This window comes from Hyaena hyaena, unplaced genomic scaffold, assembly GCF_003009895.1.
Source record: "Hyaena hyaena isolate Hyena2069 unplaced genomic scaffold, ASM300989v1 scaffold_233, whole genome shotgun sequence".
Taxonomy (NCBI): Eukaryota; Metazoa; Chordata; class Mammalia; order Carnivora; family Hyaenidae; genus Hyaena; species Hyaena hyaena.
The window spans coordinates 2,216,475-2,234,311 of record NW_024080866.1 but is presented as its reverse complement, the minus strand read 5'-3'; the positions used below and the strand labels follow the sequence as shown (position 1 = coordinate 2,234,311).

General features: G+C 43.1%; 1 protein-coding gene across 2 annotated transcripts in view; it reads right to left on the bottom strand.

The window, feature by feature from the left end:
* Window positions 1-13,774, bottom strand: part of ARMH3 (armadillo like helical domain containing 3) — a 175,904-nt gene extending 162,130 nt beyond the window's left edge. For both annotated transcript variants that reach the window (XM_039243948.1, XM_039243949.1), the window contains exons 1-2: window positions 13,497-13,774; window positions 10-122 (exon numbers count right to left, since the gene is read on the bottom strand). In XM_039243948.1, the coding sequence (XP_039099879.1) occupies window positions 10-111 (102 nt within the window). In that variant the 5' untranslated portion in view covers window positions 112-122; window positions 13,497-13,774. The remainder of the gene's footprint in view (window positions 1-9; window positions 123-13,496) is intronic.
* Between the last annotated feature and the right edge of the window lie 4,063 nt (window positions 13,775-17,837).

Here is a 17,837-nt window from a genome sequence, read left to right as displayed (position 1 = left end):
AGGCCTTACCATGAAGATCTCATCATACATCAGCACCACTTTTTCCTTCAGCGGTTTTTTGGAGGCTGAAGATTTCCGGAGCAAACCCCCTCGTTTCTCCACCTGTGCCATGGTTAGAGAATCTGTGAAAAGAAAGCCAGAGTACGTGCTATAAATGCTCTCCAAGATGCTGGATAGTCTGTTGAAAAGCTCTTAATGGGAACTTTTTTAGGAAGAAGAGAAAAATGATAAACCATGTAACAGATCTTGTGCATCTGTCCAACACTTCATCCCCTGACCAGGTAATTTCAAGGCTTAAATCATTACTTGGCCTACAGCAAAACACATTTTACATCTTTAAAACATGCCAGTAGACGAGGGTTACACCAGATCCAAAACCAGGAAAGAAAGTGTAACTAGCTCCAACTAGAATAGATCTGGCCATATATTTGAGGTTGATGGAAGGAAGGCTGCAAAGCACACATTGCCCACAGACTGATGGTGAAGTTAAATTACAAGTATTGATTGAGCTCAAGACCATTAAGGCAGGAAGTGTGCTGCAGACTGCTGTGCTCCATTGATTTCCCCAAAGTAAGTAAGTCCTCATCACTGCAAAGTACTTGGCCTTCACTGCCTCATAAATCATACTGCACTTGACGGTCTTCAGAAATTCCTCTCGAAAGAGACCCGAGGCAGAAAACAGCAGTTATAAGGACAAAAATTAAATCTGATTTCAAAATAACAAAATATAACAATCTACTCCTTTCAAATCTAATTATATGCATGCATATATATATATTTATAACACTATCACAGATCAAACTTCACTGTACTTTTCAATTCTATATAAAAGCAATTTCATGAATCATACCCAATTTCCCCATCTTGTTTCAAGGAATTTCAATTTTTTACAAGGGAGAACTTGAAATCCCACAGGTCTCCACTGTGAATTTACACATTCCCCTCACTTCCCAGATTCTTTCTACTGTCGACAAAATTCCTGACTCTCTCTTAAATTCTAGGCTCTAGTTGTGAAACTAATCTCACCCAATGGCAAGTGTGGGCAGTAGCAAGGAGCCTGATTTTACTTCCAAACAAACCCAAAGCAGCAGAACAAAATTAATTTTGTTCAATGACTTTTGGAAAATATGTGCTGTATGTCAAATCAAAATCAAAATTTTATTTAAGGAAGAGATGCATCCAACAGCCTAAAAGACTGTATTCTCAGACACTGTCTTTTTCTAATAAATAGCCAAAAAGGAGATTTACCTTTGAGCACAAAAAACATAAGCACAGAAAATTTCTCCACTAGATATTCAGCATCTTTGGCACAGGGACTATATCTCATCCTTTTTTTTTATAAGCACTATGGTCCAAAGAAAACTGAAGGAAAAAATAACAACAACATCCGAGAGAGAGAGAAAGAGAGAGAAAGAGAAGATTCTTTTGGGCAATTTACACTATATTGATCATGCCTTTGCCTTAAAGAATGAAATACAGCCTCTGTTCAAAACATTCCTGTGTCTTTTAAATAGGTTGTCAAGAGGAAGATGTCCTTATCGAGGGAAAATAAATTGGAAATCAACAGGATCCTATTAAAATAAATCAAAAGCAATGCAATTCTAAACTTAGTGGATATAGATCTTTCATGTGTTCAGCTTCAACCAGTTGATTAGCGGGAATAACAGGAACCACTAGTTCATGGGTGTGAGAAGCGCCTGTTTACAAACATGGCCCTCTGAGGATTTATAATTGGGTTACAGCTAATCAATGTCCACCCCAAATCTAATAAACTCACTTTCTCTATTTCAAAATCAATATTTTCTAATAAGCAAAAAGGAATAGGAGAGGAGGGAAAAACAATTCCATCCAAAGTACCAGATTTCCTAAGAAGTTAAATTCTTTTCATCATTCTTCCCCATTTGAAGCAGGGGGAAAATTCAGCCAAGGGCCTTGTCTCATTACTCTCTGTCATCATCACAGGCAATCGGAATTTACCACCCAAGGTGCCTGAAATGTGACTGGAAACTGACAACATAGAGTCTCCATCTCCGGCCAGTACTTGTACCCATGGAACATAGATAACAATGCTTCTAGGGTGGAAGAATGAGAGAAGTGTGGAACTCTGTATTACAGAGTTTTGAGGGTGGGGGGGAATTTCAGAAATTAAGACTCTGCTCTTAGAAAGTAAAATATCTGACTGGTAGAGCACATCAGTACCATGAATGTAATTTGTTTATGTCCTCTTGGTGTTTTTCCTCCCCTTTCACAACCCTCCTCTTTGTAGAAAACCAGCAGCAGCTGAGGAGCAGCAAAGCATAATGGACCAACCAGCAGAACTGAGACTAGAACACAGGTGTTCCAGCCATCCAGATGAAATAGAGTTGAGTCATTGTGTTTCCTGGTTTCCTTACAAGTAAAACAAGGCCCTGGACTAGACATATCATTGAATAATTCTTTCAGCATCACTGAAATACCACAAACACATAAGAAACACCTAGGGGTGCATGGGTATCCCAGTCAGTTAAAACATCCAACTTCAATTCAGGTCATGATCTCACCATTCATCGGTCCAAGCCCCACGTCACTCTGTGCTAACAGCACGGAGCCTGTCTTGGATTCTCCCTCCCTCTCCCTCTGCCCCTCCCTGACTCATGCTCTCTCTCTCTCAAAATAAATACATAACAAAATTTTTTGTTGTAAAAAAACAAAACAAAAAACCCACCTAAATGTTGCAAGACACTAATTTAAGCACTATGAGGTTACAAAGATGAAACTACAGAGCTGATCCTCAAGAAGCTCACAATGATTGGCAGAGACAGACATATTAGACACATGATAACCCCACAGCACTAGGCAAATCATGCGAAATAGAATAAAAGTACAAAGAAACTGCTATGGCACCATGAGGAAGGGAAAGAAGCATTTTATGACTACACTATGACCTCTGTTGATCCGGGCTTTTAAATCCTTCTGGCAAAGCAGCAAATACAGCAAAGCCACTGTAATCCCACAGAAATGCCATCTTAGGCTTTAACACATTTTCTCAGAAATAAAGATATAATAGGCATAGTATAAAAAAGAACAAGGCAACATATCAATCCTAATATCACCTACCATCAAACTCAGGAGTGGTTTCAAATCCCCCCAACCCAATGGTAAATGGTAAATCAATGAAGTCTTTTATTCCTAAACCTCAGGGACTGCCAATCCCATGACCTGCAGAACAACTTCTCTCTGAAAGACTCAAGTCATACAACTTTTTACGCGTTACATCTTAAGGCAATCCAACCACAATGTCTTAAGTGCACATCACTTCATATCCCTTCAGGGTCAAATAACCAAATATCAAGATTTTAAAATCTAAAGCCAAACTCTTCCAAACTCTTCCAATGCCTAATATGCAAGAAATGCTAGTTATACTAAGCAAGTTAGTTATTCATTTACTTTATTGTGTTCTTGAGTACAATATATGCCAACTCTAGTAGCAGTAAAGTAATTTAACAGAAATTCACTGTAATTTCCAGAGTTACCAGGGTTAAACTATCAAAAGTCTATTATATTGTATTGTATCTACATGAGATGACAGAGGTTAACAAAACCCGAGGTAATCAATTCACAATATATGTAAATAAAATGATCACCTTTTACAGTGATGTCTGTCAGTTATTTTTCAATAAAACGGGAAAAAAATCTAAAAGCAAAACGTCTAGGGGCGCCTGAGTGGCTCAGTCAGTTAAGCATCTGACTTCAGCTCAGGTCATGATCTCGCCATTCCTGAGTTCAAGCCCTACATTGGGCTCTGTGCTGACAGCTTAGAGCCTGGAGCCTGTTTCAGATTCTGTGTCTCCCTCTCTCTCTGCTGCTCCCCCACTCACGCTCTGTCCTTCTTTCTCTAAAAATAAAAATTTTAAAAATTAAAAAAAAACATTTAAAAGCAAAATGTCTTGAGTTTAAGTCCCAATTCTTATACATTCATTCTATAAAGTTTAGTTTCCTGCCCTCCCCTGGGCTTCAACTTGCCAATTTGTAAAAAGAAGCACTGGCGAGGATGTGCAGAAAGGGAACCTCTGTGCACTGTTGAGAACAGCCACTACAGAAAACAGTATAGAGGTTCCTCAAAATATCAAAAATAAAACTATGATATGCTCTAGCAGTCGCACTTCCGGGTATATATCCAAAGGAAATGAAATCACTGTCTCATTAAAGAGATACTGGCATCCCCATGTTCACTGTAGCATTATTCACAATAACCAAGATATGGAAACAACCTAAGTGTCTTGTCAATAAATGAATGGATAAAGAAAATATGGTATACACATACAATGGAATAGCATTCAGCCACAAAAAAGAAGGAAATCTTGCCATTTGCAACAACATGCATATGCCTATGTGAGATGATGGATGAATGGGGTTTTTTTTTAATGTTTATTTATTTTTTAGAGAGAGAGAACAGCAGAAGAGGGACAGAGAGAGACGGAGACACAGAATCCGAAACAGGCTCCAGGCTCTATGCTCACAGCACAGGGCCCAACACAGGGCTAGAACTCACAAACTGTGAAATCATGACCTGAGTTAAAGTCAGACGCTCAACTGACTGGGCCACCCAGGAGCCCCATGCATGAATATTTTAATTAACCTTATCATCACAATCATTCCACAATATATATGGGTATCAAATCACCACACTGTACACCTTAAAATTATATATCAATGTTATATATCAATTATAATCTCAATAATACATCAATTACATCTCCATAAACCTGGGAAGAAAAGCCATGGAACAGCTCTTGACAGGCTTTCCAAATTTAATGGCCTGGGGTTCTAGGTTCATATTGGTAATGGACTGTCAGCAAGTCTCACCTTCTCTTCACTAGTAAGGGAAGCTCCAAAACACCACCTCTAGGCAGATGCTGAGGTAAACATCCTAAAACATTTCAACAAGTATACAAGAAAAAAGAGAAAGAAGAGGAAAAATGAGAAAGAAGAAATGAATAAAAACGAATATGCCCACCTTCTAGAAAGAAAAAACATATGCACAGATCAGGCATTCATTCATTCTACAAATACCTATTGGGCACCTTTTTGGTGCTAAGCACTAGGGATACAGCAGTGAACAAGACAGGTAAGATTTCTGCTTTCAGAGTTTTCATTCTAGAGTGGGGGAAAGACAACAAGCAAATTGAGACAGTGATAAGTACCTTGAAGACAAATTATACAGGGGGACTACATTAGACTAGGAGATTAAAGCAGGCCTCTATGACAAGCAACACGGGGGCTGGAACCAGAATAATGGGAAGGAAACAGCGATGTAAGAGTCTTGGCAAAAATGTTAGAGGGAAAAGCAGAGAGGGAATGGCAAAGGCAAAGTCTCCAGGATTTGAACATACTTGGCATGTTTGAGAAACAGAAGAGCCAAAGTGCCTAGATTATAATAAACATTCCCTTTTTAAAATGCTGAAAGGTTTCTGAAGTGGGTATCTTGTGTTTTTGTGAGTTTTTTCCACACATAAAAAGGAATTCAAATGTCCATCAGCAGAATGGGAAGATTATAATGTATTCGTACAACAGAGTACTACCCAGAAATTTAAAAAACAAATTACTGAAACAATATTGATCACTTTCACAGAGTACAAACAAATGATTCTATTTTTTTTAATGTTTCATTTATTTCTGAGAGAGAGAGAGAGACAGCATGAGCAGGGGAGGGTCAGAGAGAGAGGGAGATACAGAATCTGAAAGAGGCTGCAGGCTCTGAGCTAGCTGTCAGCACAGAGCGCAACACGGGCTCGAACCCACGAACCGTGAGATCATGACCTGAGCCAAAGTCAGAGGCTTAACAGACTGAGCCACCCAGGCACCCCACAAATGATTCTATTTACACGAAGTTCAAAGACAGCAAAATTAATTTATGGTGACAGAGGTCAGAATAGTGGTTACCTCTGGTGGGGAGATGAGTGAGAAGGGGCACAAGGAAGCCTTCTCAGGTGCTGCAAATGTGCTCTATCTTGATCAAAGTGGAGGTCACACAAATGTGTACATGTGCAAATAAAATCAAGTTGTACACTTCTCATTACATAGCTACTCCTTGATCTAAAAAAGACGTCTGGGGGCACCTGGTGGCTTAGTCAGATAAGTGCCCCCAACTCTTCATTTTAGCTCAGATCATGATCTCACAATTGTGGGAGGGAGCCCCGAATTAGGCTCTGCACTGACAGCCCAGAGCCTGCCTGGAATTCTCCCTCTCCCTCTCCCTCTCTCCTCCCTCATACATTTGCATACACACACACACACACACACACACACACACACTCTCTCTCTCTCTCTTTCAAAATAAATAAAAATAAACTTTAAAAAGGTAAATAAACTTTTTTAATAAAACATAAATAAAAATAAATTTTAAAAAGTCTGTGTATGAAAATGAACAGCACCCATGCAGAACACTAGAACTACTAAGGACCCCAACTTGCACACTCAGGACACTAATCAAAAATACCAACCAAAGTGTCAACATTTACTTAGCACTTACTATGCACCAGGCACTGTTCTAAGCACTTTGTATACATTAATTGGTTTTATCCTGACAGACCTATGATCCAGGAACTTTACCATAAGAAAACTAAAACAGGGGCGCCTGAGTGGCTTAGTTGGTTAAGCGTCCGACGTTCGTTTAGGTCATGATCTCGCGGTTTGTGGGTTCGAGCCCGGTATCGGGCTCTGTGATGACTGCCAGCTCAGAGCCTGGAGCTTGTTTCAGTCTGTGACTCCCTCTCTCTCTGACCCTCCCCTGCTCATGCTCTCTCTCTCTCTCTCTCTCCTAGAAATAAATAAAACATTTTTAAAAAATTAAAAAAAAAACCTAAAACATAAAGTAGCTACCAAAAAAAAAAAAAACTTGCCAGTGTGAGAGTAGGGACTCAAACTCAGCCACATGTTAGAGTCCCTGCTCTTAACCACTATGCTACACTGTCTCTCAAAAGGCAGAGGAGCAGGCAGAAGTGGTGTAACCTACACTGAAACAAAGCCAAGGATCTGCAGAGAAACTGAAATGAGATTCTAGGACAGTAAGGAGGAAGATTATATACTCGCTGATCTTAATAAACTTTGGGATGTCCAGATACCTTGAGTTTCAACACTCTAGTTTGCCAATGGGTAGAAGTGCCATGGTAAATAGTAAAAGATACATATGCATGTGTCTGACACATGCATATGTATATAAATATTGTATATAAATACTGATAATGGTAAAGTGAAAAAGATATACAAATGAATGGAATGGCAGAAAAACTTGGAAGAAAATACTGGAGAGGAATCTGTCTAGTAAAGTTGATAGATGTATCCAATATGGTAACTGGGGGGAGGGGGGGAACAGCTGAAACTCACTGATATCCACTGAAAGATTTAATTGATAGTAATTTTTTTAATGTTTATTTTTAGGAGAGAGAGAAAGAGCACAAGTGGGAAACGGGCAGAGAGGAAAACACAGAACTAGTGGCAGGCTCGAGGCTCTGAGCTGTGCACGCAGAGCCCAACTTGGGGCTTGAACTCACGAGCTACAAGATCATCACCTGAGCTCAAGTCGGACACTTAACCCACTCAGGCACCCCAATATTTTAATTGAGCTTAGTCAGTGCTCTGAGGGCATTCTCCACCAAAATTTGATAATGAAATGGAAAAATACAGTAAGATAAGACAGAAAGATGAAATGGAGAGCAAGTCAAGTATAAATCTATACAGCTCTCAGCTTAGGACAGATTGTACTTTGCTATCACTGAGCTGTGATCATTTGTTTCAGAATCTCCTGAGGTGCCTCCTGAATATGGAGATTCCTAAGCTCCCTTTTCCCCCCACTGAAACAGACTTTTCAAGATAAGGACTAGGGGTCTAGTTTTTTTTTTTTGTTTTTGTTTGTTTGTTTTTTTTATAGTAGAGTTGACACACTAGGGGCCTAGATTTTTAATAATCACCTCAGGTCAGTGGTTCTCAACTGTGGCAATTTTGCCTTCCAGGGGACATTAACGACTGGAAACATTTTTGGTTGTCACAACTGGGAAAGGAGATACTACCAGCATCTACTAGGTCGAGGACAGCTAACATTCTACAATGCACTGGACAGTCCTCACGACAAAGAATCATCTGGCTTAATATGTCAAAGGTAACAAGGTTGAAAAACTCTACCCCAAGTAATTCTGATATTCACTAAAGTTTGAGAAGTACTCATCAAAGCCTCAAACTCATCAAATGCTTTGAAAGCATTTGACGTAGGACCATTTTGAGAGGATGAATAAAACTTGGCACCTCTAGAAAAGGCACTGGAGCAGCCCTCACCTACTCCCAGCTCACTCTCCCCACACTAACTCACCAATGGCATCCCTTCCCTTAGGACCTTAGCCCCAGTTTGTCCATCTGCAAAAGATCACTACCAGACACACTGACTATAGTAATCTACAATGCTTCAAGTGAAGGAGATGAAAACCCTGTCTCCCCAGAAGTTGTGGCTAGTTGAGTTAAATATCATCATTGTCGGATCACTGGCCATTCACCCCATACACAAGAAGCAGCAGTATGTTCCTGCCCTGGCTCTCCTAAAAGTCCCCTAGTTCCTCTAGAAGCAGGGGTGGGTGAATGGGTGGGTGGGTGGATGTGGATGTGTGTGTGTGTGTGTGTGTGTGTGTGTGTGTGTGTGTGTGTCTAATCCTTAGGTAGAAGTTATCTGCTCCCTAAGTTCTTCTGAAAGGCATACCACACTTCCTGGAGGTAAATACTAGCACTATAAGCATTTAAGAAAACGTAGGGTATTTCTACTTCCAAACCCCAACCCTTAACTCTCAAACCAGTTCCCAACACGCCTCCTCCTTTCTGAAGGACTGAGGATTTAGTTCACTTGCTGGATTCACATCCTACTGTTCCACGAGGTTACTGACCACAGCTTCTCTCATAGCCCGGGACACTGGTTCCCCCGATTCCACCTCACAGACTGGCCCTAAAGCAAGCATATAAGTGTTTTCATTTTAATGGATTTTAATGGATTTTTAGTGCTAGTCACTCCAAGTCTCTCATCTCCAAAACAAAAACAGAGTGAAGTCTGCACTCGAGAAGCCACCTCTTTGAATTCTCTTCACAGAGAGCTAAAGGATAGGCCACCATCGCCTCATGCTATCACTTCTCTTTCATGAAGCCCTGGGGATGGAATTCATCATTCATTCCTCCAAATCTTTCAGAGCACAGCCTTCCAATCAAGGTGACATATAATAAATAACACTACTGAATACTCACTGCATTGTTGGCACTGTTGTAAGTACTTTAACTATACTTTATTTAATCTTTACAAGTAGGTAGGTACTATTGTAGTACATACTTAATTACCATAATTTTACAATGAGGATTTCACTCTGCCCAAAGTAAAACAGCTATAGCAAGAGATAAAGGCACTAAACCTTTCTCTCTGGTAGCCCTTCGTCCTATCAGAATATCCCAGTAGTTCAAAAAATGAGGTGTTGAGAATGAGGTTTGAGAATACTCAAAATCCGTATTCAGTTAAAGTTCTGTGGAAACTCCAACCTGATATCCACAATATCAATGTTCCCACCTTATCCAAGGAGTCAGCCAACTCAGGATATTGTCTGACAAGCATCATCCCTATTTTCTACTAGGAAAGAACCAGCCCAGGGGCACCTGGGTGGCTCAGTCAGTTAAGCAGCCAACTTTGGGCTCAGGTCATGATCTCCCGGTTCGTGAGTTTGAGCCCCGTGTCAGGCTCTGGGATGACAGCTCAGAGCCTGGAGCCTGCTTCAGATTCTGTGTCTCCTTCTCTCTCTGCTCCTCCCCTCCTCACTCTGTCTCTCTCTCTCTCAAAAATAAATAAATGTTAAAAAAAAATTTTTTTTTTTTTAAAAAAGGAAAGAACCAGCCTGATTCAGTAGGTACATGAGCCACCACGGGGCAGCATTCACATCTTGCATGTGCTCTAGACAGGGCTCACCTCAGAACAGGTGTTTAGCCCCTATACCTGAAAGTATAAGTAGGGGTGTCTGGGTAGCTCAGACAGATAAGCCACCAACTTTGGCTCAGGTCATTATCTCACCGTTGGTGAGTTCAAGCCCTGCAGTGGGCTCTATGCTGACAGCTCGGAGTGTGGAGCCTGCTTCAGATTGTGTCTCCCTCTCTCTCACCCCTCCCCCACTCATGCTCCGTCTGTCGGTAGATCTGTCTGTTTCTCTCTCACAAAAATAAATTTTAAAAAGGTGGGGGCGGGCCCGCCTGGGTGGTTCAGTAGGTTGAGCATCTGACTTCCGCTCAGGTCATCATCTCAAGTTTCATGGGTTCAAGACCCACGTCGGACTCTGTACTGACAGCTCAGAGCCTGGAGCCTGCTTCGGATTCTGTCTCCCTCTTTCTCTGCCCCTCTCCCACTTGCATTCTGTCTCTCTCTCTCTCTCTCTCTCTCAGAAATAAATAAACATTAAAAATAAAGTAAAAAGAAAGGAAACTAGAAGTAATCAGGGACTTTCCTAAGACTAAGCAGCAAATGGCAAAACCAGGAATTTCCCAATCTTTACTCGAGGTATCAGCCACTGCCTGCATCCACTAGAGGTGAAGTAGCTTCACAGAAGAGAATTCAGTCTAGTCCCAAAAGAATTTACTGAGTCTGCCTACTTGCACAAACTAATAATACAGATGAAGAAGTTTAAATAAACATGACTACCTCAGGTTCCCTTTCAAATTATTTTAAACAAGATGGAACACGCTTGCACCTTCATGAGGAGGATCCAGCTCCAAATTGACAGGATTTCGGGAAAGTGATTGAAAATCACATTTTTCTGACATCTCCCAGAATGAGAATTCATTGCAAGATCCTTTTCTCAATGAGCAGGAGCCTCCTGCAAATTAATGCTGTCTATCTCCTGTTCAAGCCCTGAACCTCCTCAAGCAGCACGTCACTCATATCTTCTTCATTTCCTTTCCTGTCGAACCATACAAGCCTCATGAATACGACCTAAGTATAAAATGAAACTTGTAAGACAGACTCCTATAATCTTCTTAAAACCCAAAAGGTAACTGCAACCTTGCAAAGTAAATGGATTTCTTGCTGGCTTAATAACTAACATTTATCAAGACCTTATAATGGCACAGGTATAACATAAGACAAAAAGGGAGGCCCAAAATTACTAAGTTCTGGTACTTGCCTTGAGAAGCTCACTGTTGAATGGAAGCAGTGCAGATTCTGAGTCTTCCTTATCAACAAACAAAATAAACATCATTTTCCCCAGGACTTTTTCATATATGCCCTCACCTACAGAGAGCTATTGCCAAAGTATTAAGCTCACCAGGCCTCCTTACTTCCAGATGCCTCACAACACTTCCGTGTGCACACTCCACAATCAACTTGACCTCAACAAACCAGATCTCTCCCCTATTCCTCTTTCCATAATCACCCCAACCCTTAAAAACACGTGTTCTACTTTTTCTAATCCACATTCTGGTCAATGAAATTCCCATTCACCCAATCTCTCAAAATACAAACCTTAGCCTACTCTCCTCCTAGTCACTAAGTCATGTTGCAGATCTCAGAAATATTTCTAAAATCCATACCCCCTCCTCTTCATTCCCAATGCCACACTTTATTCAGACTCCGGGTCAACTACAGTAACTAGTTCACTGCCTCATTTATCACTACTTTTAATCCACACATCTGTCACTCCCTAACATAAATAACTCCAATGGCTCCCTATTCTCCTTTCAGTCTTAACTCCTGGCAATTTCCTCCCCCCACACATCCTATCTGGGACAAATTTCTAATACTTAAACATCATGTTATTTCTTGTCTTCACACTTTCACCATGCCTTTGGGCATACTGTGCTCTTGAAGTGGAACAACTTATTTGTACAAGCTCCTACTCATCCTTCAAAACCCAAGTATCTCCTCCCTGCAAAAACACCCTTGACTCTCCTCACAATGGCAATATTCCCTTCACACTGTATAAATTTCTTTATATGGATTATAACACAACGCACTATAATTTTCATATGAAATGTGTTTCTCTGATGTCCTTGAGAAAAGATACTCATATTTCTAACCCCAGTACCAGTTACATACTATCTACTCAAATGTGTGTGGAATAAACAGTTCACCTTCATATATCCTGGACCTATTTGTGATTTCCCCAAATCTTATGGATTTTTGAACTTGACTCTATGTGAGACTTAAAGTTTCATAACTGCTTTGAGTTTTCAAGGGTTTTCTAAAATTATATTACACAAATGTTGAATGAATGGGTGAATTATGTCTAAACATCCAATGAAAAAAAACATAGGGCACCTGGGTGGCTCAGTCAGTTAAGCTCTTGATTTCGGCTCAGATCTCAATCTCAGGGTCCTGAGTTCAAGCCCCAGCTTGGGCTCTGAGCTAGGCCTAGAGCCTACTTTAAAAAAAAGAAAAGAAAAAAGTCATAAAGGCTCCCCAAGTGACTAAGAATGGGAATTCCCCCTTTACAATCCTAACAAGAAGGATCCACCTCTCTCTAGACTGAGAGACTTGATATTCCAAAAACTTGCACACAGGAAAGTACTACGCACACAAATTCAGCTAAAACACACCCAAAATAATGCCATTAACTTGTCCTTAAGACAGGGACACAAACCATACTTGTCCTGGTTTACTAAGTCACTGGGAACTCAGAATAGCAAAGAACAGTCCTCACTACGCTCAAAACTTTTTCTGGAGAGAAAGAAATGGGGAAGGTTTGATGATCCAGCAACATTTTTCGGTCTGGCCCAAGTTCGCACCTCCCCAGTCTCGCACTGCCCTGGCTTCTGACAGCACTCCGTCCTCAGAGAACCTTTTTCTCCTCGTATTTCTTCCCCACGCCTGCCTGGGAACAGGCTCGTTTCCCAGGCTCGCACCAAGTAACCCCGAGAAAACAAGGTAGCTTCACTGACTCTGTGTATAAGGTGGGCTGCAGCCCATCAGAGACTGAAAAAAGGGGCAGGATGAGGACCCTTCCAGGACAACTAAAGACTTCAGGTAGACGGGCCTGCCTCTAACCATTCTCAGAGGTCCTGTGCAACGCCCTCATCCCAGGGTCAGGCTGGCCTGGGCAGAGGGCCTCCCAGGGTTGGGGACGAGCTGAGGGGGAGAGGGTCCAGAGGCAGCTTGAGGCGATACGATCAGCCCCATGCTGGGGTCAAAGGTCAGCATCCCGGCAGCTAGGAGGGCCCGGCAGGGAGTGGGAGGGCCGTGACCCGCACCGGAAGGTCCGAGGGACGGGCCGCTGGAGGAGCGAGCTGCTTCTAGCCCCCTCCGCCGCCCGGGCCCAGCCTCCTAGCCGCACGCGGCCTCGGCCCGCCTCAGCAGCTGTCCTCTCTCCCTCTCCCCCCCGCCCCCCGTCACCACCGTCGTCCCCCGGGCGAGCGCAGGCCCCGCCCCCAGAGCCGCCTCGGGGCCAAGGCCTAGTCCGGCAGGAGCTGCAGGGGTTGGCTAGGTTCGGGGACCGGCCCGGGCCGGCGCCGCTTACCGAGCCCCGGGCTCCTCCTCCACCACCCGCGCTGCTCCCGGACCCGCTCGCTCCCGACACCACCGACGCCGCTGCTACTCTCGGCTCACGGACGCGCTCCCGACCTCCCCCGACCCTTCCCCCGGGCCACGGTGCCCCGCCGGGTCCTAAAGCCCGCCGTGTGGTAGGTACGTCCACGCCCGTCTCCTGAGCCTGGCTCAGACCACGGCTCCCAGCAAGCATCGCAAAGACTACAACTCCCGAAACGCACCGCGAGAAATAAATCACCCAAAGAAACCTCTATTGAGAGTCTACTGGATACAAGATAGAGTAGAAGATTTTAAAATACAGGCGAAATATACATACACGCTTCGTAAATACAGCGGACTCTGAACTCGGCAATTCCACTTATAGGAATAAAGATATATGTTCATTGCAAGTTTGTAAATGAAAAATTGGAAATAAATCCATTCAACAAATAGTATTGTGTGCCTAGTATGTTCAAAGCAACATTGGTTAACTGGGCAAGTAACTCCTCTGAGTCTCAATTTTCGCTATAGGAAATGGAAAGTTAAAAATAAGATGGGCTGGGGCGCCTGGGTGGCTTAGTCGGTTAAGCCTCCGACTTTCGCTTAGGTCATGATCTCGCGGTTCGTGGGTTCGAGCCCCGCGTCGGGCTCTGTGCTGACTGCCAGCTCAGAGCCTGGAGCCTATTTCGGAGTCTGTGTCTCCCTCTCTCTCTGACCCTCCCCTGCTCACGCTGTCTCTCTCTCTCTCTCTCCTAGAAATAAATAAAAATATTTTTTAAAAAAATAAGATGAGGGGCGCCTGGGTGGCTTAGTCGGTTAAGCGTCTGACTTTCGCTTAGGTCATGATCTCGCGGTTGGTGGGTTCGAGCCCCGCTTCGGGCTCTGTGCTGACTGCCAGCTCAGAGCCTGGAGCCTGTTTCAGTCTGTGACTCCCTCTCTCTCTGACCCTCCCCTGCTCACGCTGTCTCTCTCTCTCTCTCCTAGAAATAAATAAAAATCTTAAAAAAAAAAAAAAATAAGATGGGCTGCTGGGGCATCTGGGTGGCTCAGTGGGTTAAGCCTCTGACTCTTCCTTTCAGCTCAGGTCATAATCTCAAGGTTCCCAGGTTCAAGCCCTGCTTTGGGCTGCCTGTTGATAACACAGAGCCTGCTTGGGATTCTCTCTCTCTCTTTCTCTGCCCCTCCTCCACTGTGCTCTCTCAAAAATAAACAGTTTAAAATAAATAAACAAATAAATAATCAGACTGAGTTATCAAGGGCAGGCTTAGGAAGGCTCAAGGTGTAAATACTCTGAAAATTTAGACAAGGGAAAATACCGTGTCAATCTCTGGGGGCTTCCTGGGGGAAAGTAAAGATAGGGTCAAGTCTTAGAGGAGAGGGTGTATGGGTGAAGCAACATAACACACTGTCCATGCCTATGTCAAGGAAGTTAATTAAATACAGATTCAGACAAGGGTTAAGTTGAGAAGGCCATACACTGAGTAGGTAAGAGCACAACCTCTGGAATACTGTGAGATGGATCCTAAGACTGCTACCTATTTGCTATATGTCTTTGGACAATTACTTGAACTCTTTAAACCTTAGTTACAGAGTGCCTGGCTGGCTTAGTCAGAAGAGCATGAGATTTCTTGACCTTGAGTGGTGATTTCAAGCTCCACATTGGGTGTAGAGATTACTAAAATTAAATATGCTTAAATAAATAAATAAACCTTCATTTCCTATCTGAAAAACAGGGATAATAAAAGATGTATATCATATTGTTTTGATTATCCAGCCTGGAACCCTTCCTCTCATATTCTGGGGACCTCTTCCTTTGGGTATAGCCTTGGTAGAAAACCAGACTTTGAGCAGCCAAGGTAAGTGAGTTCATATGACCCGACTCTGGGCACTAGGTGCAGCCTCCAAGGCTTTGACTCTTGGCCAAAAGATGCAAAGATGAATGGATGGTCAAAATTTACTTATAACAAGTGTATCCTGGTCAGGTGGTTCCTGCTCAAAAACAGACGTGCTTCCTATTTCTCAGCTTTCAAAGAGTGTCTTGCTTCCTGCTCATTTTCTAAGCCTTCTCCTCCTGTCTCCTACAGGTTCTGTGAGCCCCTTATGTTCTAATAAATTTCAGTTTTCTTAAGATGGCCTATTTTTGTAACTATTCTGTAACCCTTAGCTAAAAGTTTCCTCAGTGATATCACTCACACAGACTTGTGGCCACTCAAGCTTACTCATTCCTTCACCAAACATCTATTGAAGTCTTTCTTTGTCCAGGCTCTAATCTAAAAGTGAGGATACAGGGCACCTGAGTGACTCAGTCAGTTGAGTGTCCGACTTCGGCTCAGGTCATGATCTCACAGTTCATGAGTTCAAGTCCCGTGTAGGGCTCTGTGCTGACAGCTCAGACCCTGGAGTCTGCTTCAGATTCTATGTATCCTTCTCTCTCTAACCTCTTCCCCACTGGTGCTCTGTCTCTCAAAAATAAATAAACAAAAAAAATTAAAATAAAAAAAATAAAAGTGAGGATGCAAAGATGAAAGAAATCCTGTGACAACTAGAAACAGCTAAAGGAGGAGCAAATTGGAGAGGAAGGTGATGTTTGAGAACATGTTGAGATTGAAATGTCTGTGAGACATTCAGCCAGAAATATGTAGTAGACATATGGGTACCCTTTACTGGAGCTCAGCAGACATCTAGGCTCTAGATAACCTTAGTGGTAATTGTTCAAACCATGAGAAAGTAATGGTCTAAGAAGAGGGCAACAAAAAGAAAGAGTGAGCATGAGAGAGAGAGAAAGAGAGATCGGGCCCATAATAGAGTTTTAATACCAACATTTATTGATGAACCAAGTGCTATCTAAAAGAGAGGAAACTAACAGGAGAAAGATGCCATGGAAATATTAGGAGGAAATAATAGGAGGGACTATCAAGGAGGCTGTCAAACTTCTTAGAGAGAAAAGGAAATAAAAATATCCTTGAAGACATTAAGAAAATCTACTTCAGATAAGTAGTGGTTTGAGGAATGAATAGGGGAGAGAGTGGAGGCAGCAAAGGCTAGAGGATCTTTGCAAGAAACCTGATTGAAGGAAAGAGGAGAGGAAGCCACTGTGGTAGTGGTGCTGGGAAGATGAGGATGGAAGAGTTAGTTCTAAGACAGGACAGCCTGGAGAGTGTTTCTATGCTGAGAGCAAGAGGACAGAGTGAGGCTGATGCAAATTCTCACTGAAGTTGTTGGGGGAAGGAGGGAGAAGCAGTCTCATGAAGAGGGACTGGACTTGGAGGGAGGAGGAATACCACAACACCTGAGAAGGCTGTCAGAGGTGGAAAGGACCCCTGCATATCAATGTGTAGATGTTGCTAGAGAAATTGCATACAGTCAGTGCCTCTATGTTTTGGGGCACCTGGGTGGCTCAGTCAGTTATGCATCTAACTTCAGCTCAGGTCATGATCTCACGGTTTTTGAGTTGGAGCCCCACCTCAGGCTCTGTGGAGAGCCTGAAGCCTGCTTTGGATTCTGTGTCTCCCTCTCTCTCTGCCCCTTCCCCACTCACGTTCTGTCTCACTCTCAAAATTAAATAAACATTTAAATTTTTAAAGTATGTTTTAATTTTTATTTCTAGCAGATTCTTAGTTTTGGTGATGAATTGTTGATATAGTAAAGTGGTATGGTGCAATGGTGCAGGACTCAGATTGTCTGCGGTTGAAATCTCGCCTTTACCTCTAACCGCTGAATAGCTGTAGATGTTGGACAGTTTCCTTAATCTCTCTGTGCTTCATTTTCCATATCTGTGTTAGGGTCTTGTTGCTGGGGGGTAGGGAGAGAGGGGTTGGTGGGGGAGTTACACAAGTGCCATAGAAGTATTAAACTGTTATTATTGTCCACTAGATCGTCAATTCCATGAGGTTGAAGTTTTCTATTTTGTTCAGGGCTATCTACTCAGCCGGGCACTTAGGCGCTCAATAAAAATTTCATGACTACCTGAATGAAGGAGTTGGAGTGGGGGAGAGAGGCTTGGAGGGAAGGAAAGCCTTGAGAGTGTGACATGAAGTTCAGGGCTCAGACTGGGAGATTCCAGACTAAGGCTCTTGGCTTCCTGGGAGCTGGGGCATCGGGCCTACATCCCTATCTAAAGAGCGTGAGCATGGCTGACAAGGACTAACGCACTGAGCTCCTTGGGCGCTCGGGAGCCTCATCCCCCGCGAGACTCCCGTGGCTCCTCCCCTGGTGGGCGGGGTCGCGCCGGCGGGGCGTGAAAGAGGTGGAGCCATGAGCTCTCCCGGCTGGGCGGTGTAGGGCCGCCTCTCAGGCCTGGCGTCCGCCCACCTCATCGACGGGGGACGGAAGT